Source organism: Calonectris borealis, chromosome 15 (genome assembly GCF_964195595.1).
Source record: "Calonectris borealis chromosome 15, bCalBor7.hap1.2, whole genome shotgun sequence".
Lineage (NCBI taxonomy): Eukaryota > Metazoa > Chordata > Aves > Procellariiformes > Procellariidae > Calonectris > Calonectris borealis.
Window position 1 is genome coordinate 18,022,934 of NC_134326.1, and position 26,666 is coordinate 18,049,599.

General features: G+C 50.8%; 1 protein-coding gene across 8 annotated transcripts in view; it reads right to left on the reverse strand.

Moving 5' to 3' along the window:
* The window catches only part of ARHGAP26 (Rho GTPase activating protein 26), a 153,400-nt gene that overhangs the window by 37,967 nt on the left and 88,767 nt on the right, over window positions 1-26,666 (reverse strand). For all 8 annotated transcript variants that reach the window (XR_012675994.1, XM_075164469.1, XM_075164470.1 and 5 more), the window contains exons 18-19: window positions 12,908-13,067; window positions 4,850-4,988 (exon numbers count right to left, since the gene is read on the reverse strand). Coding sequence is in view for 7 of the 8 variants with exons in the window: in XM_075164469.1 (XP_075020570.1) it covers window positions 4,850-4,988; window positions 12,908-13,067 (299 nt within the window). In the remaining variant the exon portion in view is untranslated. The remainder of the gene's footprint in view (window positions 1-4,849; window positions 4,989-12,907; window positions 13,068-26,666) is intronic.

Here is a 26,666-nt window from a genome sequence, read left to right on the forward strand (position 1 = left end):
CAGTTGTGGCTCAGAAACTCGGCTTCATATCTGATCCGAAATAGTGCCTCATGCCTGCTCCCGCCGTAGTGCTGGCTGTACTGCATCAGGGAAACACTGGCACCGCTCTGCTGACAAGGTTTCTTAGAGTTTCTTGTTTCCCTTGATCATATTCTGTTACGAGATTTCCCCCTTATTTGTGTAACTTCAGCAGTGAGGAGTGAAAACATTATGCATCCCAAACCGACATCCGCAGCATGGGCTCCCTCCTCAGATCTACGCCAAATTACCTAAAATCACATTAATTCATTTTCATAAGATGCCTTTTCCGTATAAGCAGTGATTGTAATTGTGAGAAGCAATTATCATCACTTATGGCATGGAAAGCAGCCCTATTGCAGAGAACCGCTACTTCTGTGATGATGTTTTCCTGAAAGATAGGGACCTGCTGGAAAACATAATGAGTCCTACTTCAATGATAAATCTTTCAAAAATTATTTTTCCTGTGCACACTAATATGATCAAATTACTACTAAAAAGCACATAGTAATAGGGAATCCCTTATTCTCAATCCCTTTAAATTGTACACCTCTGCTTGTGTTAGAAGAACATGTAATATATCCGTATCCTGCACACATTTAAAGAAGGATAAAACAGCGTGAGAGGAACTCCTGGGATATATGAAAAGTTAATCCTGAATATACAGCAGAAGGAAACCACCTACGTTTCCGTAAAATAGCTTGGCAGTAGTGTTGTCTCAGGTGCAGAGGAGCATATGGCAACTCTTTGCCACTGCTTCAAAGAGAAAAGCCTACGCTAGCAAAAGGTTTGTGGATGCCAGGGGAAAGAGCAGAGTCTAACGCTCCTCGTCACACTCCTTCGCTGGAGTTGCTGCATTTTCCCAATACGTGGACAAATTCAGAGCGCCTACATGGCAGCGAGACAGGGCTAAGACTTGGTTTAGCTCAGGTTGAGCTTATCTTTCAGAGATTAGCCAAAGCCAAGGATGCATTAATTATGTTGATACACGTCAACACATTCCTGAAATTGCATTTCATTAATCTTGACCTCCAATAAGCCGCCAAGGGAACAAGCAGCACATACACTTCTCTGTCCCCTCTTTTGTTCCTCCCATGGATTTTTTTGCCCAGCCATGGTTTCCAACTCGCCACCGTCCGACAGGCCAAAAGGAGAATACAAATAATCTCATCAACTTTGAGCCATACGGTGGCTCAAATGAGAAGCCATGCTTTCCCTAAACCAAGTCAGAAAAGCTCATGGAGAAGAGTGATTTCCCCAGAGAGGCAGGTCCTCTGATACGAAGCTATGAGCTCGCAAAAGCCCACCTGGGACTCAGAAGGCATAAGCATTTTGTGATGAAAAAGACTATCCCCGCAGAAGGTAAGAAGAGGCAAAAGTGAAGAAAAGCAGAGCGCTGACCTCCACAAATATGGACACGTAGACGCGGGAACCAGCAGATGAAATAAGAGAGAAATTAAGCTGCCTATGGGCCTAAAAACCCTCTATTTTTGCATCTGGCAGTACAGGTTTTAAGCAGGGCTGTGACAGACCACCTCCGTGGCCTATAAAGGTGGCCAAGCCCAGGGACTGCCCACGCTGAGCCCCATCGGACCGAACGGCCGTACCAGAGGCTGTGAGGAGCGCGGACCTGAGCTGCTGGAGTGTGGTCTAACACTACGTCTTATTATTTCCAAACATTTTCTGCTCAAGGCCGAAGTCCGAAAATAAGCTCCGTAAGCCTAACAAATCAGTGCCAATTGTCTGCCTAATCTCAGAGCTAGCTACCAGCCAATATTGAATTAAAGTCCCTATCAGCCAAGAAACTGGAAGTGTTTCATCTAAAGAGGAAGGAAGATGAATGGCAGAATCTGAAACTCTTGCTTTATTTTATTTCCTCCTTTTTAAAAGGCTGATACTGTATTTTGCTTCATGTTTTTAAAAGCTTATGTGAAGGATTCTTTGCTGTGAGATTTAATTTGGTCTTACAGCTAGAAGGGCAGAACCACCCATCAGCTAAAGCGTGTCTCTTCTCTGTCACGCAGAAGGCAGAAGAGCCACTTTGCAAACGGCCGGCAGAGCCGGGTGTGAGAGGGGTCGCAGCCAGCCACGCTCTCATTGCAGACCACCGACACCCCACCCAGCCCCTGCCACCGGCCCTGGCTCCTGGCTGCATCTCCTCCCTGCTGGCCCTGTGGCCCAGCTCCCACCAACGAGAGAGCTACCATTAATAAACCAAACCAGCAACTTCCCTCCAAGAGCCCCAAAACTTCCTTTCTGGAAAGGAGGGGCTTAAGGGAGAGCTGGAGTCGTACATTTTTTGCAGTCCTCGCTTCGCTAAACAACAAACTCTCCCGTTGCTGAACTGCTCAGCCAGTCTCAGTTCCCTCTCTTCCAGCTCGAGAACCAGCAACACGTCAAAGCCAGGTTAAGTTTTCACCACTTACCCAAACCCTTGTGAATCTTAATGGAAAGTAAATCAAGCAGAGCCGCAGGAGCCTCACCCAAGCCTCCGGCTTCTCCGGGCTCTCCTCCAGCAAACGCCACACCTTGCCAGATAGCAGAGCAGCAGCTCCTGGCTGATAACCTGATCTAGGGCACTTTGATAGCAGTTGTCCACAGGGACCACAGAAGTGATGACAAAAGCACTCCACATAACAAAATACAAGCAAAGTGCCAAAACGCTGTTTATAATGAAGAACTGATAAGGAACAAAATGGTGTATTTTTTGTCTTGACAACACTTGTTTCACAATATCCACTCAGTTCCTGGGTCAGTTGTGGACAAAAATGTGAACGTTGAGCAATGAAATAATCACTCTAATTATCTAATCCGCTCTCTTGCATGATTCTGTCTGTTGGACATTACGATTTTTGACTTACACACAGCTTTGTATGATGAATTTTAGTGAAAATTTTAGAAAGATACTTGACTTCGATGAACAAATTTCAAGTAATGGAAAATTCACTGTCCCACGTAACTTCTTTTTATAGTTAAATTGCTCTCAGTCTTAAAAAATGTGCACTGTTTCTATTTTGAACGTGTCTAGCTTCAATTTCCAGCTATTAGATCTTGTTTCACAGATGAATGATTCCTGCGGCATGCCTTCGGTGTCCCCGTTGTGCCTGGGGCTCCTCTGAGCCATCTTTACCTCTTCCAATATGTATTTTTAGGCATGAGCACCAAAGTGACCACGTACTTCAGGGCTCCCTGTCCCTCACCACCGAGACAGCTACCTGCAAAGGACAGAGGTGCTTCCACCAAACCTGGGCACAGCCAGCGCTCTGCGATGGGGAGGCTGACGAAGGTGCCAGCTGTTTCTGTGTCACAGCAGAGCTGTTTCTGTGTCACAGCTCAGGACATGATGCAGACATGGCACTCAGCTCGGCTTGAGCTGCTGTCCAAGCCCTCGTGCTTCAGCCTGACTTAGAGCCTCAGCCCGTCTCCGGACCAGTAAGAAAGCAAACCTCACATTATTCCTTAACTGACACATGCAGCAGGGACAGCAAACACTGAAAAAAATGGCAGTGGCTTCCCATAGACACAGGAGATCACAGATTGTCAGGAGGAAGATTGAGAAAACATTGCTTTGCATGGGAATAAATGCAGGAATAAATAAATGAACTCAGTTCCTCTTCTAGGCCAGGGGAGGACCGTACATGAAGGCTCCAGCAGCCGGGCGACTCTAGAGTCTAACGAGCAACTGCTTAGTTAGCAGCAAATAAATTACTTAGGCTGAAATTTTTCAAAAGCAGCTTTTGATATTTGAGGCTCCGCTGAGAGTCGTGTGATACACCACTTCCAGAGCACGCTTTGGTGCTACCACTGCTTCCTTAAACCCACGTGTATCATTACGACATCCTCCGAAATGAGAGTGCTTGATAATTAACGGTAACTCCATCAGAGGCAGACAAGCCCACATGTTTTGAGAGTCAGCAAAGTACACAGCAACCACTTTGCCCACCCCACAGTTTTAAGTCTTGGGGAGACAGATTAACTCCAGCCTTCCCCTGCTCCTCGCTCCCCGCGCTCGCCCACCTGCCCGGGCAAAGCAAGCCGAGCCCCCGAGCACTTGCTCTGCTCACCAGGTTACTCTCCTGCTTTTTTAGCAAACTGTGGGAGTTCCCTGTGCAACTGGCCGTTCCAGGAGCAGCCCGAGGCAAGGGTTGGGAGCGCATGGCCAGAAGGAACGGGAGAGCTGGGAACTGGGCTTATGCTGTAATGTGAAGCAACAGCCTGAGCAGACACATTTCTGCCACTCCACGAGTAGGGATGGGGCATTGACTCTTTCACCTAAATATCTGGAGCATCAATTAGTGACAGAAATGGAAAGATGATCTTCAACATTTTTAAACTGCCGTGGTAGATAGTCCTCAGAAAAATGCAGAACCTCCTGGCCAAGTTTTCCTGTCTGTAAAAGGCAAAGTGCCTGTGGGCATCCAAAAAGGGTCGCCTTTTGGAGACGCAGGCGGGCGTCCACCCTTGCCACATGTGTTGTGCCCCGCGTGCAGGAGCGCATCTCGGCAGCTGATGACGGCGAGGACGCGGGGTGGGCAACATGAGAACGGGAATGCGCAGGGGTCCGTCAGGTGGGGAAGGGACAGCAACACTTTATACTGTGCTAATGCAGCCTCATTTCAAGCCCCTGGTTACGGGCTTGGATGCCAGATGATCTTCACGCTCCCATCAACGTGACAGCAGAGGAAACTGAAGCCTGATCCTGTTACGGGAATCATCTCTTCCATTGACACCAGTAAAACTGCATTTTGTGGCATGGGAATTACAATCTGTTACTCATGGTTAGGGCAAAAACTTTGTGGGAAAGCCGGGAGCCGCGGCTCGGCTCACTTACGCTTCTCGTTGGGCTGTGCCGTGTGGAAGAGCGTCAGCGGTCTCTCGCTGCAGGAGGGAGGCTTCGAGTCCGTGCTCTTCTTGCGAGATAACAGCAGCTGCGAGTTCGATGGCGGAGTCTCTGGCACCGTGTTAAATATCTGTTAAAAATAATAAACAAGTTGTTCTTTGGCATCACCCCTTCGAACAGAACAGCTGCCTACCTGCCTGGTCTGCACTGCTCTGCGACCGCTCTGGAAGGAAGACGTGCATTCAACAAGGCAACGTTTTGGGTACAATTTCCTAAATTCCACATTCCCACTCTGTCTGCACTCTTTTTCTCTATTCTTCACCCAAGATGCGTGTTGCAAGATGTGAAGAACCCCGTCACTCTGGCACTCTGCTGAGTTTTCGAGGGTGCGTGGTGCCCCAGCAGGTGATGGCGAGAGTGCCCCGGGCAAGACAAATCGCCGCGTCCCCACGCACGCTTCCCCGCAGCGCGGCCCTCGGTGCCCTCGCACCCACTGATGTCGACCAGCTTGGGCAAGTGTTCATGACTTCCAGCCACAGCTGTCAGAAAACCGAGTAATCACATTTTTCTCAAGGGGATGGAATTTTCAAACTGCACGAACCTAAAGAGCAGCATTTTTGTTTGTTGTTGATATTTGGTTATTTATTGTTTCTTTTCTGGGACCCCAGGCTCAGATAACAGCAGTGTTGCCTCAAGACCGGCTCTCTCAAGCTCTCCCTTCGCTAGAGTATATTAGACACCGTCCCTCAGTGTCTTTCCCGGCTCTACCTGCCCCTGCCGGACAGCCGACCGGCACTGCCGGGGGTTGCCAACAGGAAAACTGTATTTCAGAGGCAGCTCGCTGCCCGCCGCGGTGCCGGGGTGACTCCTCCGGAGCACGCAGCCGTCGCCGCTGGTCACCGGCAGCCCTTGCCTTGCAGAAAGCCATAAAATGCCGCCTGCCAGCTAGCGGGAGCGGCTGCCAGCAGTTAATTGGTTTGTTTCATGTAACAACAACCAAATCCTCACACACGCACATAAACCCTCCATGCTGATTTCTACAAATAAATGCTGAAGAGCCAAGATGCGTTCGCCAAAAATTTTAGTGTCCCCAAAAGCATGAAGAGGCGGGTAAAGGGCAGCATTTACAACCCTCGGAGAGGAACTAATGAACAGTTCTCAATGAATCAAACACCTCACGGCTAAGGACATCGCTGCCCAACCTTTCTATTTGCAAGGACTCGCTGCCCAGGCTCAGGTTCGGCTTCCGAGCCCGCAGACGGGGTGAGGCGCAGGAAGCAGCGATGAATCACTGTGCAAAGCTCCTGCGCGCACGGCAGGCCCCGGCCCCCATCAAGTCAGCAGTTGAACCTGACTGTGCATAGTTGGGCACGCTGCGAAACAGATGGATGGATTATGGAGTCCTACTGCAGCCCTTCCTGGAGAGCTCCGCTGAGCTCATTCACACATTCCTCCTGGGCTTATGGATTAGCGGAGGGAGAAGCAGCCCAAGCCGCGCTTTCTGCATGCAGCACCGCTCGTTTTCGCCCCACGCGTGCCTGCCTGCAGCCGTTCCCCCCTCCAAAGCGGCTGTTTCCCAGGCTCCCCATGGGAGTTTGGGGGCCAGCAGCTCCCCAGCCCCTTGCATGGCTGCTGCACCCCGCTCCCCACACCCCACCAGCCCTCCCAGCACCCCACCAGCCCTTCCCAGCATCCCACCAGCCCTCTCCAGCATCCCCCCAGCCCTCCCCAGCACCCCAACAGCCCTCCCAGCACCCCAACAGCCCTCCGCAGCACCCCAACAGCCCTCCCCAGCACAGGCGCTGGTGCTCAGGCCAGCTCGCAGGTCCCGGTTAGAAGGGCTATTCGTAGCGCATTGCTTACCATGCTAAAACATTACACAGCTGCACATGCTTCAGGTGCCTGTCCTGGCTGCTGGGACCCATGTCGTGAGTCCTTCACTCTACGTGCTAAATACAGCTTCTCTGGGGCAGGATCCTCAGCACGGGGGGGCCAAAATCGGAACCAGGGGCACCTTGTCTGCCCTGGGCTCTGTTCCCCATACCCAGCATGGCCACTGCCTGCTTTAACATGCTTTTGCTTTCAAGTTGCCTTTCAATAGTAAATTCTACTTGGGAAATATAATGAAATGTATAAATCAAGCAAGATAAAAGTATTGATTTATGAATTGCATTTTATGCAATGATTTCCCACAGCACGCTTGAAAATAAACTTCCAGGTTTTTGTTTCCTTTTTTTGGTCTTTAATAAAAGAACATATATATGCTTTCAAATTATGAACTCAGTGACCAAAACCAGCCTCAGCTTATAAGGAGGCTGCATTTTTAAATGCAGCTGGAACGTCGTTATGAAACAATTTTACTAAAAAGCTTCAGCACCTGAGATCTTGCACACTCCAACTTATCGTAACCAACTTTGTATTTCAGCCCAAATATCCACACTGCAGATGGCCTGCACTGCACCCTCATGCCGCACGCTCTCCGGCCGCGCTCGCGGAGGCAGGGAGACGTGCAGGCAGCGCAGGAGGCAGGGGACAGGCAGCCTGCGCCCATCAGCACACGCACCCCACCATCTCCTCCCGCCTGCCCTTCCCGTCGCGGCTCTGATGTGCTCCTGCTCCACTCGAGCCCTTGGGTTTACAGCCTGCGCTTCAACTGCTGCAACTGTAAGGGCTCAGTAAACGCGCTTCTGGCTATATTATAAACTTCTTTTATTAAGCCTCAACCTCTTCCATGAGCGCCCTTCACCCCTCGAGCAGCGAGCTCCCCAGAGGAACACCCGCGGCGGCACGGCCGGCAGCCCGCACTGCGGCAGGACGGAGAGCCGCGGCTCTGGCCGGCACGCCGCGGTGACGACAGCATGACGCGGCCTCCTGATGAAGCAGAAACACCAGCGTTTCTCCAGGATGGTCTTCAACCACGAATCTCCGCGGTGTCCCAAGCCCGCCACGGCATCTCCACTGAGATAAAGCCGGAGAGGGGGAGCAGAAGCAATGTGGAGGCGGAGGCAGCGCTGCTAAAAGCCGCTCTCTCTACCACCTCTGAGCGGACAAAGCACAAAGGCTAAATTTAGCCGCTCACAACGGAGAAAAGTCAATTAACAGCTACAGTTTAAAAAGCACAACACTGATTTTGAAGGTCTAAGAAGAAACCCCAAGAACTGTAAGATAAATAGCTCACTTAGACACGACTTTGCCATTGTTGTGTACGGGGAAACGGCACAGATCTCTTCAGCAGTGAAGGAAACCGGCACTGCTGGACCAAAACCTCCTGCTCCATCGCCCTCAGCTCAGACATTGCTTGCACAAAACCCCCACTCCTCTTCACAGGAAAGTTTGTCAGGTTTGTTTCATTTTTTAATTTAACAAGAATAGCCGAGACAGCTCCTCACTGTGCAAACCTGTGTTATAGCTCTCCCAGTCACAGAGTCCAATTAATGGGGAGAGAGAGACAGTTTAATAGCCGGAGAGGGAGAGGAGCAGCCAGGATTCATAAATCACATTTACAGCCGTACCATGCGCGCTCGCTCGGCCTGATGCAAGCGGCAATTTCACGGCTCCACACCACCTTCTCCCCTGTCGGCAAAACTGCAAAGACCCGGCGGCACCTCATCTCGGATGGTAGTTAAAAGGCTGAGTGAAACCTCCGAATGAAACACATCCAGGTTCTGCTACATCCTTCACCCTGCACCTCTTCCAGAGAGACCGGCCCGTGGCCCCATCACCAGCGCCGAGGACCGGGGGTGTCTCCCCAGAGCTGACGGCTGCTCTGTGCAAGGAGAGGGATGAGGCACGTGCACTTTCCACGGGTTTCGGAAGAATCGCTCCCTGCTGCCAGGCCACCCGCACTTGTACTGGGAGTGCTGGTAGGGCTGGGGATGGTGCCCATCTGTCAGAGCCCTCCTTCCCTCCCCGCACCCCGGCACGCACTGCAGGATCTCCTCGTGCTTGGCATTAATTACCCCATTATGCCCATTTTATTTCAAGGAAGGTGAAAACCAGAGAGGTTAGGTATCCTTCCCAAATAAAAGGGATGCGATGTAGCAGCACACAAAGATCCACCGCCTGGTCTCTGCTCCGGCCGACAGCTCCGTGTACTCCCATGCACAAAGCTGCATCTGGACTCGCACAGGGAACTTGGAGAATAAGAAGCTGCTGTGATGTTCAAAATATCAGTGGTACAAAGTCTTACACGAAGATCGACTAAAACCACTGCCAACAGCATCGCTAAACATTCCGCTAATTACAGAAAAGAGTAAAACGAAGACGAGGTGCTGAGGGCTTTGACTTTAGTATTAATCCTTACCGTTTACTGAGGTTAGTGTTTGGGGCTGTGTAATTCCCTGCATAAACTAGTGCCCTATTTGTCATCAATAGTGGCTGCATTAACATTTCACCTGGTCAATCCTTCGTCTGGAGGGAACATCATCATGACAGTAAATCGATCTCTTAATTTTGTAACCCTTCAGAACAATGGCCTTTTCCAGAGAGCTATACAAATTTAAGCTTTGGAAAAGAAAATGGATGGACATCTGCAATTGTCAGATGTAATAATATTTCAGTATTACTTTTGGCTAACTTTTAATTTTTAAATCAGAAATACGGTGTTAAACGGCAATCACTTGAGTAACTAGGCATACAACACAGCATCCTTTTTTTTTTTTGCAGAGGATGCACTCTTGGTTTGCCTGTCATGGCAACATCCAGACCCATAGGAGAAAATCATTTTATCCATTTAATTATATGTAATCAGGATATATTTTATAACACATTACCTTAATGTATTGTATTCGCAAACATACACAGAAAAGGCTGAGAATCACTAATGGATAAATCTTACTAAGTAGCAATTTGACATTTTGTTGGTTCGTTGGGTAGCGTTGGGCAGCCGAGAGCCGGGCATGTTGCTCCCGCTTGGCTTTTTCAGGGCTTTCAGGATGGCATTGGAACATCTGGCAGGCAAATGGAGCCATCATCCCCTCCTCCCCAAGCTCCAATCCGACTCTCATCCCAACGCTATTCCACATTTCCAGAAGATCTGGTGTCAGTACAACCCATGGGAGCTCACCCGAAGTGCAGCAGTTCCCAGTGGCAGCTGCAACCATAAAGACAAACGCAAGGGCTGCGATATTTTGATGCGCAGAGACCTTCTCGAGGAGAACATGTCTGACGGGCTCTAAAAACCATCTCAGAGTTTATTGCTGTTATTGTGAGTATAACAAACAATTTGGATCTGAGACCTGGAAACCTGTTAAATCTCCAGAAACGATTTAACTTTTTCAATTACACACAGGGTTTAATGGTCTGTGTCAGATGCTCTGGCAACATAGAGCAAACCATAATTTACCAGTCGTTCTGGGAACCTTCAGAAAGTCCCTGTTTTGCTGACTATGATTCCAAACTGCGCATCGCCCCCAAGGCGCATCGGAAACATCGCGCGCGCAGGGCACGTTAATCTGGAGGTATCGCCAAAGGGAGCACAAGTTCGTGTTAATCGGTGAAGACACTGGACTGGCGCTGTATCCTGCAGCATCCTTCTCTGATACTTCTATGGCTTCGGGATGAATGTTTTTCCCCAGGGATATTCTTAGGTGGAAAATGAGCCAAATCTCAGGTGGGGTGACTGCAAATGCAGGCAGGTGAGCAGGGAATGCTGACTAACCCCCCCGAAACCCTCTCCGCTGCCCCGGCAATCAGATAAGCCTGCTGAAGCGACCGTGTAAACAAGCTGCCAGCAGTTATTAAGACCAAGAGATGTCATCACCAAGCTTGCTTTTTTTTTTTTTTTTGGTTATACAATGACAACAGCAATTTTGACAGGAGAGGCATTCCACTTACCTGGGGGAAATATAATATAATACCAGACAGTTGCTGATTGCCAGGAACCATTCAAATCAATTACATTTTCCCTGCGAATGTACTTCATCATAAACAGTGTCTGTGAGTCACCGGTGTAAAACAATATAAAGCACCAGCAGCACAAGCGCAGGCAACTTGCATATTGCTAATCACCTACAGCAGCTCCTGTGGGGAACCTTCAATGAGCTCAGATCAATTCAAATTAAGAAATACACTGAAACGAAACAGTCCTAAAGCGGGAGCTGAACCGGCACTAACGCTGCATTTAAGAGATTTTCCTCTCCCGGAGTTACCTCTTCCTATCTCCCTCCTTCCCAGGACCTTTTCCCAAGAGCACTGGAGAAATGGGGACACAGGCGTTTCGCTCGCAGCATCCTTGTGCAAAGTGTCAGCCGCAGACGGCCCCGGCCCCGTGAGCCCTGCAAGGGCAGCTCAGCACCCTGCAACTTCAGCCCTCGCTGCACCCAAGCGCCCCGGGCAGCAGGTACACCCGCCCGCAGAACTGGCGACGACTGTATGTCACCAACTTGCAGATTCACCCTTCTGCTGGTGCCATAAATTACTTCTAAGGAGGGGGAACCATCGAAGTGCCCGGGCACCCTGGGGTAGGAGCCGTAATTTGGCTAGTGAGCAGAGACGAGCCCTGCAGCCCACCCAGATGCAATCACTGCAGAAATCTGTCATTGATTCCTCCACAGATGCCAGCTGATGGAGCGCTCGGCTGGCACAGCAAGAGACTCGGTTCAGGCAGGAAAAAAATCAATGTCTAAAGACATGTCTCTATAAGGGTCCACGAGGGAAGGGCTCCATAAAGCACAGTGAGGGGAAGGGAGATAAAACACGCTCGCAGCGACGCCGTGCTGCTTGTGACGCCGGCGGCACAGCCAAAGAGCTCATCACCACCGAGAGCCAGGGAGAGGTCGTAAATGCTTCTCTGTACCGACACATTAATGACAGACAGACGGAGGTGACCATTGAAGGCCGACATGAGGATTTATGCCAGTTCCTCCACGCAGGACCAGGGCTGGGGGAGCTGAGTTTCGCCCACGTCCGCAGGTTCATCACCGCTGCTCGCACACCCCTTTGCACAGCAGCTCATAATTAAGCCATCATTGCCATTACATTCCATGCGGAGGAGAAGAAAATAGCTCCTCCGTCCGAAATAAATACCATGGCCTTTATGTGCCCGTGGAAGCAATTTTTCCAAGGACGTGTGAACCACAGACACTGTCTCCCCATCCCCGCTGGCTGCGCTTTTGATGCCCCTTTGCAGCCCCATGCAGACATGCCCCGGGACTGCTGCCTGCACCGCACGTACCAGAGGCTCAGCCTTGCACCTTAACCTGCAAGAAACTCGTTCAAGACGTCTACAAGCAAAGCCCCACGCCAGAGCTGCGATGCCACCCTGCCACGGCACCCCCGGCCGGGGGCAAGCTTGCCTCTACTTCTTTCTTCGCAGCCTGAATGCGCAAATTAGTTATTTCTTTCCAACCAAAACCAGATGAACAAGAGATTGTAAATAGGGAACTGTTTGAATTTAGAAGAAAATGGCATTTTTTTAGCACTGCCATTTGCATGCAGCCACCCCACGCGGCCGGCTGGGAGGGACAGCCAGCACCATGGCCCCACCGAGCCGCCTCCGCTCCACTGACAGACGAGAACACCCTTACAGCCGACAAACACAAATGCATCGTAATTTAGGAGATCAACGTTGTGGATAAAGGCAGCACTTGAATAAATACAGATTTAGTCAGAAAAGCAGGAAGCCAGCCTAGGCCTTCATCGTGCACTAGTTTCTTTTAGTGCTCACCTCTCTTGAAACTAAGGACAAATTTCTATTAAACAATGAAAAGGGGAAAGAAAGGGGGGTTTCCATAATGGAGACATGGACACGCCGATTCACGCTGAGATGACCATAAAAAAGGCTGGTTACCAGCAGCGCTGGTTACACAACTACAGCCCAAGAACCGTCAGTTTTGGAGCCTCTAAGCCATATCCCGAGTCGCATCCATCGCTGGTAGGAACGCCTGGGAGGTACCAGCTGCTCCCCTCCCCGGCACAACCCCACCGACTGCAGCGAAGCCGCCTCCGCCAGTGCCGCTGGCCACGGGGAGCAGGGGCTGCAGTTTGTAAAGAGAGACAAATCTGTCTTCATAAATTAATTGCACTGAAAGAAGCAAGTGAAGCCATTACCTTCTCATGGTTTTCTATTAAAATTTCAATCACGATGTTCTGAAATTTGATGTCCATAATGGCAGCGACTGTTTCCTCTTGAGGTCGAAGCAGTGTTGGCCCAAATACCACACCCAGATTAGCAACAGTCATCAGGTTCTGCTTGTGATTATTTGCAACTCTGGGGAAAAAAAAAAAAAAAAAAAAGAAAAGAAAAAAAAAAGTAGGTGATAGAACTGAATCCGCACAGAAACCCCCTCTCTGCCTCATGGCTGGCACAAAGCTTACAATGCTGTTTACATTTTTTACACTCCTGGTGAGCTCCTTGAAGGCTCAGCTATGTGGAAAAGTACAAATTTAACTATTGTGTTACTACAGACCTTTCAGCCTTAGTGAATTGACTAATCCCATAAAACCCCACCGCTACGCTGGCCACTGAGTCTCATGTTGCAAACCACTCCCAGGAAAACATCTTGAATCATTAATGCTTAAAACCCTTCTAAAAACAAATTGTTGGACCTCTGACACACACTGCTCTCCAACTGAATGAGTGACCTAATATGTTCCAAAATCCAATTCCTTCTCACCCATTTAAGCTTTTGCCTGCACCAGCGGTCAGCCCCATCCGGCCCAACCAAAACAGGCTGCAAGGCGAAGAGCAGGTTTTACCCCCGGACCCACGCGCACGCACCCTTCTCCACCCCACCGAGGAATCCGCCCATCACGGTCACCCGCTCTCCCAGGGACCCACTGACACTCGAGCCTTCCTCCCTGTCATCTCCGTCTATTTTTATGTTCACAAGTATTGCAGCCCAGCGGGAGCAGATCAGTTCAGCAAAGTGAAAGAGCTCGTGCTGAGGACCTGGCACTAATGTGCGTTTGGGGGGGGGTTACTTTGGAGTAGCTCCAGTCTGACCCTGGTCTTAGTGGTGCAAAGCATCAGCACACCCTTTGCCCCAGCTCGGCCCTAGAGAGCCCCGCTGCCGTGCGCCGAGGGCACGCTGCAATGTGGGACGCAGCCCGGAGGTCCCCGGGCCGTGTCCAACTGCGAGTGCCGGGGGACCCGGGTGCTCGGCTGCTCCGTGGCAAACGCCTGGTTGAGACACGGACCAACCTCGCCAGGTACCGTGGACTCCGGCTGAGTCACGTGCTGGAGTCACACAACGACACGTACCGCAACGACACGTGCGCGGGTGACGCAACGAGGACCTGCGGTGGAAGCCCTACAGCCCCATCTCCGCGACTCTTTCTTGTGGTTTTCTCCCGACCTCTTCACCCAGGAAACTCGATGACTCCAGGCACTGCAGTCACACAATTTCAGCCTAAGGGGGTTTTTTAAGTATCTTTTCCCTTTACTCTTTCTCTCCTGTTTTCCCTGGACAAACGCACTAGGCTAGCAGAAAGTGAGGCTGAGACTCAGATCTTGCTGGATTGTCCCAAAACGTTATTGCCGTAAGCTTTTATTACTGTCTCAGGGCCAAGACACCACAGTGCTCATTTGGGTGCATGCTTAGCTTATTTCAGCACAGTGAAAGTTAGGGCTGGCTTAAAAGAAAAGATGCTTTCCATCCTTTTTCATCCAAATCTCAGTTGGTCCTCATCCCTATCTATGGGATCTTAGGCAGCAGAAGAGGACCTCATCACTGAGGGATGCTCAGGTGCCCAGGACTGCTGCCTTAGCTCCCCGACAACGGCAACTTCAGGTCTATTTTCCATCCAGGCAATAAGTCTCACCTCTGGTTATGCCCCCGGAGAATACACAGAGCTGTCACCTCCACCAAGTCTGGGCGTGGATTACAACTTCAAAAGTGCAGAGGTCCTGGCGAAAGTCCCTTGGGAGCTTTGTGGGACCTCCCTCTTACCCGTAACCTCCCCCACTGCCAGGAAGCTCTGAATATTTTATCACAAGTGTCCGAGAAATCTCCCGTGTCAGTAGACTGCAGCGCTGCGGGAGATGGGCTGCCCCAGAGAAAGGCTCCGGTTACAGAGACGATAACCCGAGGAGGAAGGAGCCCCGCGCGGGCGGCGAGGCGATGCACTGCCCGGCGGGGCTGCTGCCGCCCCGCTCTCCCCATCGCTCTCCCCATCGCCTCCACCCAGCCCGGCTGAGCGTCCCCGTCCCCGGGCGGGTGCAGAGCCTCTCCCCGTCTTCACCAAAGGCAAGAGCTGGCCAAGCTGCGCACACAGCCATGCTGGCACCAGCCTGCCCCGACCGGCGGAGCTGTAGGGTGGAAGCAAACTTTCTTTAGGGGGTCACAACCTCGCGGAGCAGAGGAAGACAGAAGCAGCCCAATAGGAAACGAATTCTTACTTAGGAAAAAACTTGCTTACTTACAGGAAAAAAACTCCTACTTATATAGGGGTTCAAACCTTTTCCCCCACTCCAACCCACCTCCTTATCAAGACATTTACAAATGCCAACGATGTTTTACATTGCAACAACATCTATATTTCAGACACACGTTCACATGGTCCTATGTGGATTCTGAAAAGAGCAGCTATAATTCAAATAGTTTTGAAAAGTACTAATTAAATAATAATTCTAACGATCTTCTGTAGTTAGTAAAACAATGTTCATTTATAAAAAAACAACTGAATTGATCTAAGTCTTACAAAATTAGGTCCCTTCATTTCTCATCACCTTTACCATGTAATACATCACTCTAATAAATTGCATTGTCATTGACTCATTATGGCTAAGCAGCTGTGCACAGTCCTGTTAATTATTTCAGACTAAACTATTAATGGCTTCCCAACCAGGACACGGTCCTGCAGCACCAGCCACAGACCTGGCTCTGCCCTTTGCCCGAGGAATGTCCACGCACCCAGACACGAGCGCCGGCCCTCACCTCCGTCCCGCAGTCGGCACCAAACTCCTCTTTACCGTGTTTGCTTTGAATTTCTAAAGCGTGGAAGCCATTTTGCAACTGTGCGGGTCTGGTGGCACATGAACTTCTGATCTGTACCACGAGTACTTTTCCAGCAGTAGTCTTCACAACGCTTGGTTACCAAAGCTGTGCTACAAAACACGATTCACCTTTCACATCCTTCAAATTCCACATCCATTATCCACATGATAATTTACTATAAATTATACCTCTTCATCATCCTTTGTACTAGAAAATAATGCCGCAGTTTCTAAAGATGGGGTGTTCTCATCCCAAAGTGTGCTTAATGTTGGTGCTTTTCGGCAGGCATTGTTAGTGCCATTCCTGAGCTGCCCTTCAGAAGGTTTCCAAGTATTTGCTGTATTTTCTTTTTAACCTGCTTTTTCTTTCTGGCCTCAGGTGAACTCTAAAAGCAATTGCACTAATATTAATTTAGATGGGTCCTTTTTCAGTTCTCTCTCCATCCAAGCTTTGCAGAAGTCACTTCCAGCACAAGCAAGAGGTGGGAAGCAACAACTAATGGAGAAACGGGCAGAGCAACCTCTTAACTCCTGCTTGGTGCTTGCAACATGCTGGGCAATCACTGACTTTTGGACTCCGGGCTGTTCCTCCTCCTTGCAGCACATGATGGTAGCCACGTGTCTCCGGGATCAGGGGGAGATCAGCCCAGCAGCATGGGACAGCCTGCGGAGCCCGTGGACCGGGGGAATATCTGCACTTTGCAATGCATCACCAACGAGCAGCCCTGCAAAGGGACTTTGTTCCGTGAAGACCTGACCCACTTGGTGCAATCCCAAGAGACGTGCTGGCTCCTGCAAGCACCCAGCCAAAGGAGCTGGAGACCGAGCTCTGCCACCTGAGGGGACACCCCGGGCCGGGAGCCGAGGGCTCCCGTGGGAGCACTGTCCCTGCGGCTGAGCAGGCAGGTCGTGTTTCCTGGGGGTGTCCGTGGACGCCCGCTCACTTTACATTCACTTTCAGAAAAACAAAGGAGAATGGGAGCGGAGTAAATCCATGTTGTGTGTTAAATTAGATTATGCCTGGGTTGCTTGGATACTGTATAATCACCGGCATGACCAAACATAATTTAATACAGAGTAATTGGTAGTCAAGCTTCAGTGCAGAGGAAGCGTACAGGAACAGTAAATATTTCTTTGTTGCACTGGCTTGCAATCAGCATCGCGTAACAGAGGAGAAATGCAGCGGAGCCGGGGGTGCTGCAGGCTGGGGGAAGTGCTGCACTGGCCCTCTTTTATTTTACAGATGTTAATGATTTAAGTTTCTTCAGCCTGGTCAACAGGTCACATTTATTTTCATGGAAATCCAATTAAAGAACTCATTTGCTTCTCCAGTGACCTACAAGGAAACCTGTACTGCGGGAGCAGCAGAGAACGCGCGGCTGCAGCACGTGGGAGCTGCCCGCTCCTCCCAGTAACACGGCCGAGACCCGGCACCAGCCCAGCACTGGGGGCCGAGCAGCAGCTGCAGGCACCGCAGCTTAACACCACGCACAGAGCCAAGGGCAACAAAAAACGTAGGAACTTGAGACTTCTGGGCTGAGAACTGGCATCAGTGGGATTATTTAATACTGGTGGACACGGTCCTGCCGTACGTGCTGTGACCTCACTGAACGCACGGCTCTGACCCGGCTGCCCCAGCCGCGCTGGGCACCGGCCACCGCACACCTCCACGGGCAGCAACCTCCTCCCCAGGGGATGGCTCAGCTCCCCACACAACTCTCGCGTTCTGTGGCTGGAATTACTTTGTGTATGTATTTTATATATAAAATACATGTATATAAGCCTCAGCCAAGTTATTAGTTCAAATATCTTCCCTGATTCAGAGAAAAATCGCTGAGAAAACAAACATCTGAAAGGGAACAAAGGCGAAGCCTGGAGTGTTTCTATTTCCATGCCCGGGACAAACCTTTGAAAACAAAGTGCTTGTTATGGCTGCCCTAACAAGACCTTATAGGATGGAAAATAATGCAGCTAATTCATATTGCTACAGGTAAAAATATATTTCATGTCTGCCACCACCATTAGAGCTTCTATTTAACGTGAAAAGCCAATCATGCCGAGGGCTAGCAATTCCCAAAATTATTTATGTTGCTCTGGGTAGTTTGTTACAAATTAAACACTCACATTTGACTCTGGACATGAATGAAAGATAAAAAGCACAGAGAATGCAGACAGCACGCTGGGCGACAGAGGCATCTATGGATCCACCATCCTCTTGGTGAGTGAGTGTGGAAGAGCTGTACTAACCCACGCCGGCAAGACCCAGCCGAAGCAGCAGCCGTGTTCCCACCGAGTCCTCGCAAAGAAAATCATGTCTGGGGGAGTATCGCTCCCTGCTCGGGGGAGAGGCTCAGCGAGGCTGCTGGGCTTCGTTCAAGCCAAACCCTGCAGTCAGTGTCCCTGCCCCCCCCCAGCTCCCCCCATTTCCATCCATTTAATTTGGATCGCGCACGCTGCCGGACAGAGAGCAGGCGGCTGCTAGCGCACACAATTGGTGGTATTTATCGAATAAAATCTAATGAGTTCTGGGAAATGTTCCTGGGTGCATTCAAGTCATCCCTGCACATTATTGAGTTTAATTGGGCTGCAGCTGATGAGTGTGTAGGTGGAGAGCCAGGCGAGGAGCCGGGCGAGGGCCGGGCTGGCCGCCACACCAGCGGCTCCCGCTGCTCGGCTTCGCCCCTCTCCGAGGGGCCGGAGGAGCTGTGCCCTGGGGGAGAGCGGCCCTGCAGCTCCCCGGGGATTGCTCATTCCTCGCTCAAACCCACTGCGGGTTACCCGGCCCCGGAGCTCGCATGCCTCGGGAACCGTCCGACGGCTGGGAGCGCAGCAGGCGTTTTATTGCAGGCGCATTGTAAAACGCTGCGCTGCAACGCAGCTTGTGAAACCCGTCTGTGCGCGGCCACCTCCTTGTGCTAGGAAGGAAGACTGAATGGTGCCAGCATCCGTGCCATTCCTGGTACCCAGAGAAGCCCAATACCGAGTTTTGTCAAAAGCAAACTTGGGTTAGGAAAGAAACAGCTCAAGTTTTAAAATAAAACTACTAACAATAATCATGAAAATGTTTCAAGTTATTTAAAGGAGATTTTTTAAAAATCAAAGCTCCTTTCCTGTGATATCAGAAACAGAGGAGACTGGAAATAGAAATTCTTCATCAAGTGCCCTTGCAAACACAAATGCCACCCATCGTTCACAATAAGAGAACCAAAAAGGCTGTGGCACATTAAAAAGAAATTACACCTGCAGCACTAACCCCTGGTGTCCCAGGTAGCTAAATGAGGCAACCGCGCATTTGGATAATCGTTCCTAAAAGGCACACGTGCATAAGAAGAGGTGACGGGAAGATCGATTTGCAGTGGCCTGTGGCAGACAGCCGTGTGAGCGAGAACTGGGGAGCAGGACCAGCTCCGCTTCACCTCCCAAGCCGGGCGCAGACACACAGAAACAATACATTTACAAATTGCATAACTGTAATTTATCCTGTTGTGTTTGTTAAGGCTCTGGATATGCCTGTGCTCTTCTGGGCTGCTCTTGGACGAGGGGAGCTCTGCGAGGGCCAGAGGAGTCTGGAGCCGCGGGAGGACGAGCTCGCTGGGCTCGCTCAGCCGCCACGTGGTCACTGCATGTTCTCAGCACGCAGGAGCAGGGATGGGAGCATGGGCAAAACAACACCATACGCAGCCCAAGCTTTTGCAGGCTGCAGAGACTCACAGCATCGCAACTTCTACAGCACCGCCGCTCGAGCGAGGAGTGGGCAGAGCCAAGTACTGAGGAATGCAGATGGAGGCCAGTGGATCCAAAAGGAGGACAGATCATCGGGGAAATACAAAACTTCCCAGCGAAGACAAGGAGAAACTTTCTGAACGCAGCTGACAAAATCTTCAGATGCAACGTCGAGAATTCAGGGGTTTTCAGCAAGCAGCCGCATTGCTCTCGGGTTCCCTGCTTGGCTGGGACGAAACATGCGCCTGCACTGTTTCTGGGCGGTTTGACTTGCTCCAACAAGACTCTCTTTTTCTCCCGGGTGAATCTGGCCACAGCTGGATGCTTGGGTTCACTCCCAGGGAAAAAAAAAAAAAGCGCTCATATCACACTGAACAGATGCAGAGGCCAAATGTGAAGTTCAGTATCGGTAAGCCTAAGCAGTGCGAATACCATGCGTGCTGTGACTTGCAAGGAAAACACATATGGTGCCGCAATGCTCCTCTGATTCAGGCTTTCCAGACCAAGTCTCCTCAGTTTCCAAAGCCATCCTCTCCGGCTTTGGGCAAGCTGAGCTTGATGGGAGATCTCAGGGGGACGTGCTGACAGGGGGATCCCGAACCTGCTCGCCAACCCTCAGCCCTAGGCTGCAGCTGGGGTGAGCGGCACAGGGCTGGCACGTTCCCCATGCCCTGGCACGGCGTCGGCAGTGCCGTGGGTTTCCACTGATGCCCTGGTGAAAGCTACGGGCACGGCCACGGGTTGACATTAAAATGTCACTGCGGTTTCCACCTACAGAAATACAGCCAGCCAAAGGGGACTTCACCCTCAAACATCCCCCAGGGATGGAGCTGGAATGGGGGCTGCCAAGGCTGCAAACGCTGCTCCTGTGCCGCTGCCACCCTGCAATGGTGATGCCCTGTTTGAGACTGGCACCCTTCCCACAGCCCACGGGACAGCACACCAGGCACCGCAGAGGATCTGCGCCCTTCCCTACAGGGACCAAACCCCAATGCCACGCCAGCCAACTTCACGTTCACAGCACGCAACCAAGAGGCAACAGCAGGTGAATGCAATTCCCACACCTCATACCCTGAACCATCAGCCTTGCGCTTCTTACCTTAATTTTGGCTGTATGTGTGCAAGCACAACATTCAGTTATAACTTCAGTCTGCTACACTTAATTACGTCTTTCCTCTTTACAATAATAGCTATTGTACTCATTAGCAACAGCAGCGGCTCGTGCTGCAGCGGGGCTTTGGCCGGCTGCGGGCTGTGCCTGCAGCCCTGCAAGAGCCGTCCCACGCACGAGCGCTGCCAGCAAAGTCCCCGCTGCGCAGGCGGGTTTTCCACTGAAAACAGAAATCGCCGATGCTTTCACACTGCAATAAGAAAACCTACGTAGACAGTGGGGCAATAAAAACCTGAAAGAGCAAGTATATGTTAACAAGAAATCCTTTGAAAGATCTGCCGCGATGCAAAGCGAGATGCCGAAGCCTACCTGACAGGTGGAAAACAGCCAAAGTAAACGGGCTTCCAGAAAGCCTCCCAGCAAGAACCAGCACCGGTTTTAGCAAGTGGGGCTCCCACTGCCCTCCATCGCGACGGGAGCTGTCCCTCCGGGAGGCATGGGAAATAGTTCACAGCCGAGAGCCAGGCCGCAGGGTAACGAGCAGAAGTTACCCTCCTGTACACCTGTACATTCATGCAAGTGCATCGGCCACAGGGAAGAGTAACAAAGCAGGTTTTTTGACTTACTTTCTTCCGCCTTAGAGGTATTTTGGAGCACATTCGCTTCACAAATGCAAGATTAGTGCCCCTCCCTCCAAAACACTGAATTCCTAAAAAATTTGCTTAAATGGAAAGAAAAGGAATACAGAAATAACCACCTTTGTAGAATAAATTAAAGTCATGGTTACAACAGCAGGTAAAATGCTTGTCCCATCTTTGCCAGTGGAACAAGTTTTGCCCAACAATTGGAAAAATAATCCCCCCCCATTTTGTGTACCCTGTCACACACACATGGGCAAACCTCCTCACCCCACGATGCCCTTCCTGCTTTCGTGGCAGTAGCTACCCATCAAATTGCCACAAACTTCCACGGAACTACATTAGAAGAGTACAGTAGCTATTTAATTTAGTAAAATAAACAGCCCACTAATCTCCAACCTTATATGCTTCTAGGTTTGAACATAGTTACAAAAAGTCTAGACCTTGACTAGATGTGCGGTTTAGTCACTTGAAGATGGACAGGAGACAGGTCCAGTTCGGATCGGGGATCACCCCCAGCATCCCACGGAAAACTGCAGCTCAAAGACATCTTGACGCTGGTGACTTTTATTCTCCTTTCTTCTGTCGAAAAAAGATTTGACTAAAATCTGTAGAATTGAATTTGGTTTAGTACTGGGTCTGTTCAGCATAAAGAGCAATCTAGAGAAGCTCTCATTAAAATGTCTAAGTCCCGCTCTGCCTGCAGGGACGGCGGAGACACCACCAGCGAAAGACGGCAGCTATTTATTGGAAATCTTTTGCTCACTCTAGATTCAATCTGTTTCTGTACATAGTTTCAGTTTTACTGTGCTAAACAATTAAAAAGAATCCAGATAATTATGTGCTATCAACAACCTCTGTCCAACAACGTAAAGTTCAAACGCAAGCCCACAAGAATTCACACTTGGGTAACACAAAATGCCTGGTACTTCTCCCGGAGATCCCGGCTGTCCGGTGGGAGCTCGACAGAGATGTTCAACCACAGAAACTCCACAGCAAACCCAGCGCACTCTGCATTACATGCTACTAAATGATCGGTCTTGCCAGCATTGGTGATGTAAGCTTTAACCTAATTTAAGACACCCGTTACCATACCTAGAGAGACGACTCTTATGCGTGATGAAGATACAAGAAGAATCTGGTAAGAGAGATGTTGTGGTTTCTGAAGTGCATTCCTCTCCAGCTAAAAACTGGGGAGCCTTCAGAAAATACAAGGACTTTTTGGAGAAGCATGGAAGAAAAAGCTACCAGAAAATGCAAACAGCCAATCTATTGACAATCCAGGCTAAGGAGGTTAAAAGTTCATTTGCAGAAGTAGAACAAAACCTTTTGCTAATTTACACATTACTGGAAGCCAAGCCCCAAAATCAGAGCAAACACCTACAGCTTTTTTGGGTTTTTTTTTTTTTTAAATTTTGCAGAATCTCGTATTAAAAACAAAACCAGAAGAGTAAGAGGGAGCCAGAGCTGGCGAGGGGGAAGGCATGCACCCAGCCTTGTGCTTTGCACAGCGTGCCCGGCGTTCCTGGGGCTGCGTACTGCACACCCCCCATCAACACCGTGCCCCCACCAGTACCTGCTAAGCCCGTAGCAGTCTCCGCTCTGCGGAGAGCATCACCAGCTGCTCGAACAAAGCATGCGAGGAGAGACGAGGAAAGGGCAGGGGGAAACCGAAGGTGTTGCTGCTGCCCCACAAGGCTTTGGCACCTCCATCTCCGAAGGTTCATAAGGACTCGCTTCACACCAGAGCTGCTCCTCGAGCACGGGCTGCCTCCTGCAGAAGGGCTTCAGTGGTGGGAAAGGATCCCCCTTACCGCAAGTCTTGAGCAGAGAAAATACCAGGAAAACAAGGCAATGCATTCACAGCATCATCGTTACCCCAGCTGCTAATTGCAAACGCAGCTTGGGACCGCGCTCACTGTGCTGCTGCTGTGTATCTGGGGTAATGTACTCCAAACTCGAGTAGGAGGAAGGAGCCGATCTACTGGCACGTTATCAATAATCCAGTGGATTATTTTGTGGTAGCAGAAGAAAAATGGACGCAGGCCATTTGCAAACAGATCAAGACCATCTAAGAGAGCGCCTGCGATGGCTGGGGAGGTCTGAACGCCCACTGACCACGTCCAAGTGCTGCCTCTGCCTTTGCAGGATCTGAACACGCAGAGGATTTCTGCAGGGAGGCAGGAGAAGGCACAGAGGGCAGGCTCCTTCTTCCCTGGTTGAAAAAACTAACCCCCTAACAAACTATGTTAAAGGTAAAATTATCTTCAGGAGCCTAATGCAAAAGCTAAGAAAACAAGGGCGACATTGCGGCGACCACATGCAGATTTCATTAACGCTGGGAAGGCGTGTGAGCGCGGGGGAGCCCGAGAGGCAGCGCAGCCCCCGCTGGAGGCTCGGCCAGGGGCCGGCGGAGCTCCGCGGCCTTTGTCTTTCCACAGAGCTACAGGTGGTTCCAGTTAAATGCTCTAATTAAATTAGCCAGGCAAGATGGGCGCACTAAGATTTCAAACTAATCTGCAGAGCAATCTCTCATCCATCGCCTGTCTCCGATGTTAAAAATACCCCAGAATTTGCACAGAGCCCGATCCGATGGAGGAAGGAGACTTGGAGGATGTGACGCTGCCCTCTCGGGAGCGAGGACGGGTCCCCAGCACAGCACGCTGCCAAAGACATTACCTTCCCCTTCACCCGCCCTCCCAGGCTGCTCCTTCCAAACCCCCTTCTCCTGCCGTCTGCAGGGAGCCCGCTGCGTTGCTGCTGGCTTGGTTGGCTTTTCCCACGCAGGAACAGAAAAATAAACAGACAACGGGCTATGCTTGCTAATCATGTCAAAGCATTAAAACAAAAGGGATTTTTATTGATCTGAGTGGGCTTGGCTCCAATCGGGAAGAGGATGATTTAAAATAGTTGCTTAGAACTGTATTTTCAAAACCAAGGATGTTCTTGTTTTGTTTTGTTTTAGCATGATCAGCCTAAACTTTCCTTCTTCCTTACTCTGTACTCTGGTTCACACCTTTTGCCCTGCCCGCCTAGGGTACATATAGGCAACGCACGCACGCAGCAGGACCGGCACGGCTATACACCTCCACGCACGCAGCAGGTGATGGGCCTGGAGGCACTGCTGCTCACTGACCGCCGCCGTGGGGATGAAGCTCTGGGGAGCTGCAGCCGGGCTGGGCTCACGCCCCATGGCACCCCCTCTCTGCCTCTCCCTTAAACCGCCCGTACCGGCCATTCACAAGACAGTGTACTGGGTTAGATGGGACCGAGGATGCCTCGGGGATGCCCAGCAGCACCGGCACCAGCTCCGGCATGGGACTGGCTCTGGCATGGGACTGGCTCCAGCATGGGACAGAGGCATGGCGCTCACCAGGCTGCAGCCCCTGGCAGCACCCATCCGGCTCCTCAGGTGCCAGGACCTGATGCTCCAAACCAAGACACAAAACAGCGAAACAAAACAGGAGGAGAAAAAGGAAAAAATGGAAAGAGTGGGAAAAAAAGCATGGCACAAGCCTGACCCAGGACAGAGGCAGGATTCTCCCAGCTCCTGCAAGGCAGAGTGTGCCTACGGGGAGTCACCTGCCTGCGACGTGCCTTTTGCTACCCATGGGAGCACCCAGATCCTTTGGGTCACTCAAACTCCCAGGGCTTCACCCGGAACGCAGCGGTGCTGCAACCCAAAGAGATCAGAAACAGGCGCCAGGCAAAAAAACGGCATTTCCAAAGCGTGGAGAGCGGGCAGCTGTGCGGGAGGATCGCTGCCTGGCCTGGCCTGCGGGGTCAGAGAGCTCGCTCGCTATTTTCTTTTGGCAGCCAAATCAGGCGAGGAGCATATGAGAGAAGTGCATCTCAGAGGCCTCAGCGGCTAGTGGAAATTTCCAGAATGTCCTGGACAAGAATGACTTACTGGAAGTAATACATAAATCAAGCAAATGAATAGTTACCAGACAGCAGCATAAACAGCTGCCACGGGGATGAAATCAGACCTGCTGTGCCAAGAGGCGTCAGCCTCCTCGCCGGCTGCACCTTCGGGGGGAAACGGGGAAAACAACCCAAGGAAAAGCACATTTCTGGGGAAGCGGCCGCCCCAAGTCCTGCACAGGTGCCTCAGTGGGTTTCCTGAAGCCACCGGGCACGGAGCACACCACGGCGAGCACCGCGCCGCTGCCGGGGACCCCGGCTCCCGCGGGACAATGCACGGGCAGCACAGCCCGGGGAGCACGGCACGGGGCTGCCAAGGACAAGACTGCTCCATGCGAAGGAAAACAAGCGCCAGGTTGTATTTTTAGGCAGAAGACCTAGAGAATTTTTTTCTTCTTCTCCTTTGCCAACAATCCCTCGTTCGGCAGAGAGCCCTCCAAAACGCACTTCGCTCCGTGTCCAGCTCCTGCCCCGTCCTGCGAGGGGCTGTAACGGAGGGTGGGTTTTGCTGGATCTCTGGGCCGTGGCCGATAGCAGCCACCCTGCAGAGCCCATGGAAACCATCCGCACTGATAAGCAGAAAACAATTTGTGCTAGAGATAGCAATCACTATCATGTTGGTTAAAACACGTAAACTAGAAAACACCACCGCAGCAAAACCAAAGGGAACTAGTCACTGCTGGTTAGGCCACAGCTGTGAATGATTAAAGATAATTAATTCTGCTAAATACACGTACACGCATTTCTTCTGCAGCCTCCTTAATTGTTTTGACCTTTTGCCAGGAGAGGAGCAGACGCGCAGGCAGGGGCAGCCCTGCTCCTCGGTCCGCGGAGCAGCAGCAGCAGTGCATGGAGTGATGCAGAGCCGCAGGAGGGTCTCGGGAGCCCCGCTGAAGGGTGCACAAGCACGGCACCATCTGTACTGGAGAACCTGGATCTCACTGCCATAAGAACAAAGCAAGGCTCAGATGGCAAATTATGTCCATGCAAAAAAAATAATTCCTAAATGCTTGAAACATAATCAGAGCGAAATCTTCCTGCTCTGCACCTCCAAAGCATTTACTCCTTGGGGAGAAAGTACATTAAAAAAGAAGAAAAAGACAGGGATGATATCGTAGCTCTACTAACAAAAATGGCAATTTTCTGCAACCAGCTTCACTCCCAGCAGCACCATCAGCGCAGCCACCCGCAAGCTCGGCAGCAACGCGCGCCTCCGCTTCGCTTTGAACAGCTTTAACTTATATGGCAGGAAAAAAAAAAAATCGGTTTAATCAGAGCTGGCACATTCTATTGATAAAAAAGCATTTGAAACTACAGTGTAGCCATTCTTGGAGATAGGTGCTGGGCCAAAAGGAGGTATCTGCAGCAAAACAACTCAGAAGCACGCAAGCAGGAGCGTGTTGCTAGGTGACGTGCTGTAGGACAGCCTGCTGCACCCAAGGTGCTCTGCAGCACCGAGGAAGTATTGTTTTCCTC